Genomic DNA, 11,297 nt, shown 5'->3' on the forward strand with positions numbered 1-11,297 from the left:
GTAATTATAAAAGTGGTGACAATTTATGGGGTTTAAGTAAAGAATAAAAATAATAATTTTGTTTCGTAAATTTAGAAAGAAAAAAAATGAAAAAAAAGGGGGGCTATTGTTAATGCTTTTACAAGTCTTCGACATTAAAAGTTCCTAGAAATAATCTTTTTACATTTCCTATACATAGGGTTGGGCACAAGGCGGGGCGGATTCCCACCATTTTGTCCCCCGCTCCCTACAGGTGCAAAACATCCTACTTATGGCTGCAAATTGGTTCACTTGAGTCACATGTTGGGGCCGGGGGGGGGGGGGGGGGGGGGTGTGGGGGATTTCTAATGGTTTGTGAATCGGACTTAGAACTCACAAAATCCCAATTGGAATCTTACTCTTGCTAGAAATGATGTCTCTACCCAAGCAGACACCACAGGAAACCAACTTGTAGGTTATACCAAAATATTTACAAATTTAGAGAAATAACTTGGCCTTGGGGCAGCATTTGTTGCAGTTGGAGACTTGGAGCAACGGATGAATTTGACGTGGCCACGGCCGTGTTTGTTGCATCCACCGTTCTTGCGCTTGAAATCCTACAGAAATAAAACCAGAGAGAGAGAGAGATTAGGCGAATCAAGAAAAAGAATAAAACAATTAATATTGGAATTTAGAGGGAGATCGATCTGACCATGGTTGTAAAGGTAGAGAGACGGAGAAGATTTGAGTCGTACGAGTCGCCGACTCTAGAGATTGATGGGGTGGGCTAGGCCGGTGCAAAACCAGGGAAGGGAAAATGAAGAGCTGTGAAGAAAATGAAGAAAGAAGTAAGGAGAAGAAGAGAGGGGAAGAAACTAGAAAATTAAGAGTGGCGCAAGGGGTTATGCTTTTTTTGTTCTTTTAGGGTTATTGCGGGGCGGGGCAGGTACCCGGGGTTAAAAAAATTATACACCCGCAACCCGCCCCACACAAGTTTGTAAAAAATCAACCCGTGCCCACAAGTTTGCTGCCAAAATCTAGTAAATGCGGGGCGGGCCGATGCGGTTCCTTCGGGTTGGGGCGGTTCCTACTAGTTTTGCATAGTCCTACTTATACATCTCATGTACATCTCTTTTTTAAATCAATTATTGAATCTGCAAGACCTACATATGGGTACTAAATATCAAATGGTTAATTTAAAAAATAGATATACAAAAGATATATGTGTATCATTCTCAAAAGTTCCACGTGCGTTAGTTATTGGATAAAAAATGTGAGAAATGATCTTTTTACATCTTCTGTACATCTTTTTTATAAATTAACCATTGAATATGTTTGACTCACATGTAGGTCATACAGATCAAATGATTAATTTAAAAATGAGATATAAGATGTACAAGAGATGTATGTGTATCATGTATGGGTAAAAACCCGGTTGGCCAAATCTCCAACTGGGTTCGGTAACCGAACAGCCGGTTAACCGGTTATTTAATAACTGGCGGTTACTGGTCGTTACCCGGTTATCTACACTGGTAACCGAATTTTTGAAATATTAGATCTTTTTGGCCTATTTTAGTATTGAGCTTACTTTTTAGGCTTAATTTATATGTTTTTAGTCTTTTTTTTTAAAAAAATAAAAATAAAAAATAAACAGCATTTTTTGGCCCAATATGCTAAGCATTGTTGTGGTTGTTCAAAGAAAAAAAACCTAATTTTTGGGCTTGAAAGTTGAAACCGAAAGAGGTGAAAAGTTGGAATGGAAACGGAAAAGTAAAACCCTAGAAGTTAGAATTTTATTATTTTAATTTTTTAAATATATATATAGACACACACACACACACACACCTGGTTACTGGTTATAACTGATTTAAATATTTTTTAAAAATGATTTCTACTCTAATAGGGTTGGGAAATAACTGGTAAAAAAAGTGGTTGGCCTTGTTTACACCCCTACTATCATGTCTAAAAAATTTAAATTGTTTTTTTTTTTTTTTGTTGGGCTTTTTTACATCTCTTTTTTAAATTAAATCATTGAATCTTTAGGACCTACATGTGAGTTTTACAAATTAAATGATTAATTTAAAAAAGAGATGTATAAAAGATGTATGTGTATCATGTTTCAAAAGTTCGACGTGCGTTGTCACTAGATAAAAAATTCGATAAATAATATTTTTACGTCTTTTATACATATTCTATACATCTATTTTTTAAATAAACCATTGAATTCGTAGGACCTACATACAGATCAAATAGTTAATTTAAAAAACATATATAAAATGTACAAAAATGTATGCATATCATGTCTCAAAAAATTTATTTATTTATTTATTTTTGGCCTTTTGAGTAATGTTACATATCACATTTATGTCTCCCTTTTGTCCCCTAAAATTGATGTGGCTTTTAAAATACTATTTGATCAAAATTTAATAATAATTTATTATAAATTTAATAGTAATTTTAAGAGGTACATCAATTTTGTGAGGACAAGAAAGAGATCGTGGGCTTTTTATGTGTGGTAGGTAAATTCATGGTCGGAATACCCACCATCTAAAATGGGCCAAACCGTTTCAGGTCCGTTCTTGCAGATTATTCTGTCGGGCACTGGCAGCAATATCCAGGTTCCTCCTGTCTTCCACTCTTCCACATCATTATGTTTTCACCCTCCGGAAAATCTCAGTCAGCTCGGGTCGACGACCTCCAAGGTTTCTCTCTCTTGGCTCCATGTATTTTGATTACTTTTACTCCGTAACGAAAAATTTCAAAATTTGATTCTAGGGTTTCACCGTCTCCTCCTTTAGTACAAAAATGGAGGCCATGGCTGTAAACCCCAGTACCTCCTCCACCGCCATAGACAACCACCCTTCTCAAATTCAAAATCTCTCATCCTCTTCGTCAACCCCAAGAAAAGCAACCCCACCCCTGAAACCACTTCTTAAGGTCCACCAATTCCCATCCCACCTGGACGCACCGGATATTTCCCCAACAGCCCGTACCATCTGCGAAATCCTCACCCGTGCCTCTCCCCACGACATCGAATCTGCACTCTCTTCTACGGGCATCTCTCCCTCCCCTGAAATTGTCGAAGAAGTCCTCAGATTTTCCTATCATTACCCCTCCTCTGCTCTGAAGTTCTTCCGGTGGGCTATGCAGGCCCAGAAGCACTCGGCTGATGCTTGGAATCTAATGGTCGATTTGCTTGGCAAGAATCAGCTCTTCGAGGCGATGTGGGATGCAGTGCGGTCGATGAAGCAGGAAGGAGTGCTCTCGACGGCCACGTTCGCGTCGGTCTTCGGGAGTTATTGCACGGTCCGGAGGTCTAACGAGGCGGTCATGAGCTTTGATGTGATGGATAGGTACGGAATTCAACAAGATGTTGTTGCGGTGAATTCGCTGTTGAGCGCGTTTTGCCGTGAGGAGAATCAAACGGTGAAGGCCTTGGAGTTCGTCGAAAGGATCAAAACGAAGATCCCACCAGATGTGGACACGTTCACCATTTTGTTGGGAGGATTGGAGAAGGAAGGCAATATGTCGCAAGCCATACGTATGTTTCGCGAGATGGTGGACGGTGTCGGTTGGAGCCCGAAGTATATGGGAGCTTATGATTCATTCTTGATGACGCTTTTACGTGGGGCAGCGGTCGATGAGGCCATCAAGTTTCTTCAAGTTATGAAGGGAAACAACTGCCAACCAGGTTTGAAATTATTTTCAAATGCTCTTGATATTCTTATTGATCAAGGCGATTCGCGCCAAGCAATCCCATTGTGGGATATTATGGTGGGCAGTGGATTGGTGCCTAACTTGATAATGTATAATTCCATGATTGGCTTACTCTGCAACAACGATGATATCGATAATGCATTTCGTCTCCTGGATGAGATGGTCTTTAATGGTGTTTTTCCTGATTCTTTAACTTATAACATGATATTTCAATGTTTGATTAAAAACAAGAAGGTCCATGAAGTGAGTAAGTTCTTTGTTGAGATGATTAAGAATGAATGGCCACCTACGCATTCCAATTGCGCAATGGCCATTGCAATGTTGTTTGAAGGCTATGACCCCGAAACAGCCATTGAGATTTGGAACTACATGATTGAGAACAGTATTAAGCCTCTTGATAAGAGCGCAAATGCTTTGCTCCTTGGTCTTTGTAAGTTAGGTAGGTTGTCGGAGTTGGGGAGTTTTGCCAATGATATGCTTGATAGAAGAGTCAGAATATATGACTCGACAATGGAAAACTTGAAGAATGCTTTCTATAAGGAGGGTAGAGCTGCAAGGGATAAGTTTGATAGTCTTTCAAGGAGGTGGAAAGCTCGCTAGAGTTCATGCTGTAAACTTCTTTTTTGATCTGGTATATAAACTTTAATATGTTTATTTTGCTTTTGGAGGAATGTTTCACTAACTGGCACTCCTTTAATGAAGCCTTTTTGTTTTCCCTTGATTTTCTTGTTCTGTCTTTAATGAACAATTAGACTGCTCCCTTGTTTGTGTTTGTACAGTTAAATTGGAAGTTTGTGAGATGCGGTTGATTCCTTTAACTTCTGGAGCTTTTATTGCATGTCTGTGAATAAACAATTTAAATATGCCAACAACACTGATATCCCTATAATTTTTGTGCATAATGTTCATGGGGTGTTGCTGGGTTCTTGAGGTTTCTTGTTGGCATTCTTCTAGTATGCAAAGTTGGTGTTTTTTTAACCCCCCTTTGAAGTAATTTTAATTATTTGCATAATTGTTTAACTATCTTTATTGTGGAAAGAGCAATGCGGTTCTTTTATTTATAATTTTTTGGTCCCTTCCTCTTTTGCAAGTTGCTCAAGATCCATCTAGCCAAAACTTTCTTCAGTAGGTTTACTATTTTTGTTTCTTGATCATTATTTTGGGATGATGCCCTTGGGTGGTAGAAGTGAGAAGAGTAATGGCTCTTTTTAAAGTGCCACTGCTTTAGTTTATTGTGAGCTCAATTTATTCTCTTTTCACTCGTGTTTACTGGTTATTATCCATTTTACATTCTCCGATGGTCCAGAATTTGTATCAATACAATGATGTTTAGTTCAACTCAATTTTTTTTTTTTTCCTTATAAATAGTGAAATTCATTAAAAACCAAAGGACGCACCTAAGTACACAAGAAATATACAAGGGAAGCATCGAGCCAGAAAAGGAAAAGAAATCAAGAAAGTCATGAAACTAGAAATATGAAAACAATCATAGGCAAACATCTATTGGAAAAGGGTATAGAAAAAGAAGGCTTTCAACTCCGCCACTGTCGTTTCACTGTCTTCAAAATTTCGGTCATTTCATTTCTTTCTTTTTTTTCAAATACACCACAACTAGCATAGTGGAATCATTTTCCATATACCTTCACAATATGGGATTTGATTTGTAGACTATGGATGGATCAAGCTTTCCTGACTATTGATTCCTGCTTTACCCAATATTCAATTTTATAGTTTCTCATCCGGCTCATGAACAACTCCTATATGCTTTAGAGGGTGATCAACCACTAAAGCATTGCTAGAGGAGGGAATGCTAAACAACTCCGAAAATGTTTCCTTAAGGGGGTGATTCCCACACCACACATCATGTCAAAAACTAACTTCGAAGTCGTCACCCACCACAAAACTAGTGTCTTGAAAACACCTCCCAACATTTCTTGATGAATTTTCAAAGACTCACCCCATAAGACCCATTGACTCCATTGGAGCACCATCCACCCCACTTACTACCATATTTATCATCTACTATTAATCTTCAAAGCGCCTCTTTCTCATAAGTATAAGGCCATAACCATTTCTCTAAAAGGGCACAGTTGAACAAGAGCGTATTTCGAATCCCCAGACCCTCCTCAGAGAGCGGCGAACACACTTTGGACTAGCTAATCAAGTGAAATTTAACCTCATCTTTCATACCTCCCAACAAGAAATCCTGCTGCAAATTCTCGATACGATTGGCAACAATAGTTGGGAGAGGGAATTAGACAAAGTTCTCTTAATCAAGGTCATCCTACCCCTTTTAGACAAATACAGATGCTTTCAACCAGTTAGTCGACACTCAATATTTTCGACAACACCACTTCAAATAGATTTGGCTTTAAAAGTACCCAACGGAAAGCCTAGGTAATTCATAGTCAAAGAAGAGACTTTGCATCCCATAATCCTTGCCAAACCGTGTACATTATTGACATTACCAATAGAAACCTACTCTAATTTGGCCAAATTGATCTTCAAGCCCGAAACAGACTCAAAACAAAGGAACAAACGACGCAAATTACAAAGGTGAATAGGGTTTGCCCCATAAAAATTTATAGTGTCATCCGCAAATAGAAGGTGAGAAATATCAATCCAACCTACATTCTCACACTCCACAGAAAAGCTAGATAGCAAACTTACTCTCACAGTTGTAGCAATCATCTTGCCCGAAGTCTCAATCACAATGACAAACAACAATGAAGACAACAGGTCCCCTTATCTTAAGCCATGAGAGCTACTAAAAAAATCTCGTGGGAGTGTCATTCAACAAAATAGTGCATCGAAGAGATACAATGAGCTACCCATGAACACCATTTTCTCCTAAAACCGCTTCTCCTCAACATATATAACAAAAGATCCCAATTGACATGATCAAAAGCTTGTTTTGAATCCAGTTTGCGAAGCATCATTAACAGCCCTTGAAATCTTCATAATAAGAGCAATGAAAGTATCATTAAGGCTCTTTTCAAACTTGACTCAAGCATGGAAGTCATAAAAAACCTTCATAATATATTCTTTTAAAACATTCCAGTAAGCTTGGAAGAAAGCCATAGAGAAGCCGTCAGGGGCCCGGGCTTTATCACCATTTATAGCTCTCACAACCTCCAAAACCTCCCATTCCTCAAACAATCTTTCCACCCAATTGGCATCGACCTTGCTAAAAGAGTCAAAAGAGAGGCTATCCAACTTAATTGCTCGGTGTAAATTTGTCATAGAATTGTACAGTATGCTCACTAATGTCAACCTGGTAAGTGGAAGTTGATCCATCAACTAACAGAGATTCAATGGAATTAAATCTTCTATTAGAGTTGGCCATGCAGTTAAAAAATTTCTCGCAGTTATCACTCTCCCTTGACCACAAGGCCTTAAATTTTTGCCACCAACTCACCTCCTCCAAGAGAGTGAAACTCTCCAAATCACTTAACATTTTTGCCTTTCTCACTTTCTCCTTAACACGTAAAGCTTTCCCTTCTTCAGTCAAATCAAGACCTCAAAGTTCTTCCCAAAGAATCTTATTTTGCCTCTCTATATTGCCAAACATCTCCTTGTTCCGCCTTCTGTCTGCTTTCAATGCCTTAAGTTTGCACGTAGAAATAAAACTCGGAGAACTTTGAAAATGATAAGAGTTTCACTAGTGTTTCAACCTTTCCACAAAACTCTCAGATTTTAGCAACATGTTTTCGAAGTCTGGGGCTGGTTGCTTGTAGGCTGACACTGTAGCTCCAGTGGTAGGTTGCAGGAGATATGATGCTACAATAGAGTGTGGGCAAATGCCAGGTGGTTGCCCACACTGCCAGGGCTGAAGACTGGATGCTTGACTATAAAAGGAGTTGCTAGGTGCTCCAAAGGGAAGCAGAGAGTCTTGTGTATTGAGCTGTTGGTGAGGAAACACTGAGTGTTGAGAGTTGTATTCTCTGTGTTCCTTTTGTAGGCATTGTTGGCTGAGTTAGACTTAGGTGCCATTGTGTTGTGAGGGCCCTTATCGTTCCTTTGTAAATTCATGTCATCGGCTTAATTTTTCGCTTTGGAACAAGCTCAATCCATTCACGTGATGGCCTTATACAAAGCACGAAGTAGTGCTTAAGCAGCCAAACAACACCCCGCCAAGGTTATTTAACAAGGCAATCACAACACAAATCACAATACTTTTATGGGAGCAACACCTCCTAACCCTTTACATTATCTATAACAATGAATGTACACAGAAAGGATAAGGGCCTTTACAACATAATGGCACACAAGTCTAACTCAGCCAACAAGGCCTACAAAAGGAACACACAGAATACTACTCTCAGCACTCAGTGTTTCCTCACCAGCAGCTCAATACACAAGACTCTCTCTACTTTCCTCTGGAGCACCCAGCAACTCCTTTTATAGCCAAGCATCTATTCTTCAGCCCTGACAGTGTGGGCAGCCACCTGGCATTTGCTCACACTCTGTTGCAGCATCATATCTTCTGTAACCTACCACTGCAGCTACAGTGTCAGCCTACAAGCAACCAATCCCAGCAGCCATGCCACATATCCTCAGCAGTTGTTAGGGGTGTGCATGGGGCGGGTCGATGCGGGTTTCTGCCTTTTTTGGCCCCGCCCCACACCTTTGCGGGTTGGAAATTTCCAACCCACAAATCGCACTTAATAAAGACTAACCGTGCGGGGTGGGTTCGCGCGGGGTGGGGCGGGTATTTTGAGTGGCATTTATGTAATTTTGATTTTATTTTATAAAAATTCAAAAATATACTGGGTTTTTTAATAAAAAAATTAAATTTATATTAATTTTTCACATAATTTTATGAATGCAAAGTCAAATTTTTAGAAAATCAACTCTATTTCATTAAAGAAAAAAATTATAATTTCAAAGCTCCTTAAATTTAGTCATTTGACATGTTGACACATATCTTTCAATCGTTCTTATTTCCATACAAGAACATTTTCCATGGAATTAGCTTTGTAAACTAAACTAAAAACCCTATTAATTATAGATAAAATTCTAAGAAACATGATTTTTTTTTTCCTCCTTTGTGCGGTGCGGGGCGGGGACCCGCATTTTTTAAAAGGCTAAACCCGCAACCCGCCCCGCCCCGCATAAATTTCTCAAATTAAGACCCTAACCCGCAAAAAAACCTGAAAACCCGGTCCTCTGCGGGGCGGGGTGGGGCGGGTGCTGCGGGCGGGGCGAGGATTGCGGGTTTTGCATACCCCAAGCAGTTGTGCCCATTTGAAATGCACCAACAGCTTCCTTTGCTTCCCCCAGCCATCCAGTCCATCATAAGGGCCAAGCATATTTGAAATCAGCCAACCACGTGCTTAGGATTCTGCCACAAGCTAGCACCTTTTCAATTTCGCCCAGCCTATATGCTTGGGCTACTGCCACAAGCCACAACATATTTGAATTTGCCAAACCAGCATAAAGCTCATCATTAATACTCATACAAGGGCAGGCAGTGCCACCACATGGCAACTGTCTGCAGCAACCAAGGGGATCAACCAACAGCAAATGGACCAAGAGCCTGGGCCAAGCCGCAACCCACATAGCAACCATGCATACTGGGCCAAGTACCTTGACAATGCTTGGGCCAACACTAACCAACTCTGTCAAGCCTACGAATTTAGCCCAAAGCATGCTTTCCTCATGCTTGGACTTGGTAGTCAGCAAGAGTGCAAGGCATCTCACTTGCTGCCACCAATGCAGCCATGTCATGGTTGTGACAAACCACCCTCATTGCTTGAAATCGACGTCATTGTCAAGCGGGTAACCAAATACTCTTGGACTTCATCTTTAAATCGCCACAGGGTGGTGTCTTTTTCCAATGTAGCCTCTGAGATGGGGAGACCTTTCCACTGAACTAGAAAATAATTTCTCCAATTCTTCTTGTGTTGGCTTTCTCTTTTGTGGTCCAAAATCTTCTCCACCTTTAGCTCAAATTCCTTCTGAACATTGGGTGGTGCCTTATGTGGTTTGTTTCAGGCTCTTTAACATCTTCATAGTGAGGTTTGAGGAGACTCATATGGAAGGTACGGTGCACCTTCAATCTCTCAGGCAACTTCAACTGATAGGCTACCTTGCCCACTCTTTTTACAATCTCAAAGGGCCCATCATACTTCAGAATTAGCCCTTTGTGAATAACAGCTCTGCAGAATTTTCTGAGGACTTTAGTTGGCAGCTTCAGCATCACTTTGTCGCCCACAGAAAACTCTAAGGGATGCCTCTTTGCAACGACAAACTTCTTCATCCGTCGTTGTGCCTTAGCCAAACTGTCATTGGCTTGTTGCAGCAACTCCTGCATTTCTCTAGCAAATCGATAGGCAGCGGGGCATTTACCTTCAGTCCTTTGGGCAGCAATCTCATGAGGGCTACAGGTTGCTGGCCAAACACCAACTCCAAAGGACTCATGCCTGTTGCAGAGGACTTGCGCATATTATACGCAAACTGGGCAACATCCAGCAACTTTAGCCAATTCTTCTGGCTAGTCGAGACATAGTGCCTTAAATAATCTTCCAACAGTGCGTTCACCCTCTCTGTTTTCCTATCTGTTTGCGGATGATAACCTGTGGAAAATTTCAGTTCGGATCCTATGATGTTGAACAAGGCTGTCCAAAATCGGCCAGTAAATCTGGGATCATGATCGAATACAATATCTTCGGGCATGCCAAAAATCTTCACCACATTAGCAAATAACCTTCTGGCAGCAAGTTTCGCTGAGCAGGTGCTTGACACTACCATGAACACGGCATATTTCGAGAGCCTGTCCATTACTACCATTACTGTTTCCATCCCCTCCACTTGAGGCAATCCCCCAAGAAAATCCATGGAAACTGAGGCCCATGGCCTGTCGGGCACAAGAAGGGGCTGCAACAAACCTGCTTCCCTCCTTTGATTCACTTTGTCTTGTTGACACACCAGGCAAGTCTTTAAATATAGTTTCACATCATCTCTTAAACGGGGCCAGTAATAAGATTGGGACATAAGGGCAAGCATCCTTTCCCTACCAGGATGCCCAGCCCACTGAGAATCATGCGACTCTCTCAATAGTTCTCACCGAATGGACCCAGCGAAGACATACAAGCGGTGGCCCTTAGCATACAACACACCATCTTCCAACCAGTATCGACACACCACATCTTGCTTCACAAGGTCTGCCATCTTCAAATAGGTAGAATCGTGCTTGGACAATTCTCGAATTCTGTTTAGGAAATCTGTTTCCACTCTAGACAGTGCAGCCACTACCGCATCAACGTGCTTGCGACTAAGTGCATCGGCCACCGGATTATATCTTCCTGGCTTGTGCTCCCACACAAAGTCATATTATTGCAGAAACTCTTGCCATCGAGCCTATTTTGGAGACAGCTTCTTCTGAGAATGAAAATAGGTATTAAAAGCGTTGTCGGTGCGGATCACAAACTTCGCCCCCGGTAAGTATACTCTCCATACCAATAGGAAATGAATCACAGTCAGCATCTCCTTTTCGTGGGCAGAATATCTCTGCTCAGTTTCCTTCAATTTCCTGCTCTCATAAGCTATAGGATGGCCTGCCTGCACCAAGACTCCACCAATGGCTTTGTCTGATGCATCAATATGCACTTCGAACGGCA

The 11,297-nt window shown here is 40.9% G+C and overlaps 1 protein-coding gene across 1 annotated transcript; it reads left to right on the forward strand.

The window, feature by feature from the left end:
- Positions 1–2,521: 2,521 nt before the first annotated feature.
- Positions 2,522–4,508, forward strand: LOC133854761 (pentatricopeptide repeat-containing protein At1g77360, mitochondrial-like). The gene has a single exon (XM_062291031.1). It carries the CDS (start codon positions 2,764–2,766, stop codon positions 4,273–4,275), a length of 1,512 nt encoding a protein of 503 aa, XP_062147015.1. The 5' UTR covers positions 2,522–2,763; the 3' UTR covers positions 4,276–4,508.
- Positions 4,509–11,297: the final 6,789 nt, after the last annotated feature.

This window comes from Alnus glutinosa, chromosome 13 (genome assembly GCF_958979055.1).
Source record: "Alnus glutinosa chromosome 13, dhAlnGlut1.1, whole genome shotgun sequence".
In the NCBI taxonomy this organism is placed as follows: domain Eukaryota; kingdom Viridiplantae; phylum Streptophyta; class Magnoliopsida; order Fagales; family Betulaceae; genus Alnus; species Alnus glutinosa.

Coding starts and splice junctions, on each gene's coding strand:
- LOC133854761 (XM_062291031.1), top strand. CDS start 2,764: ATGGAGGCCATGGCTGTAAACCCCAGTACCTCCTCCACCGCCATAGAC.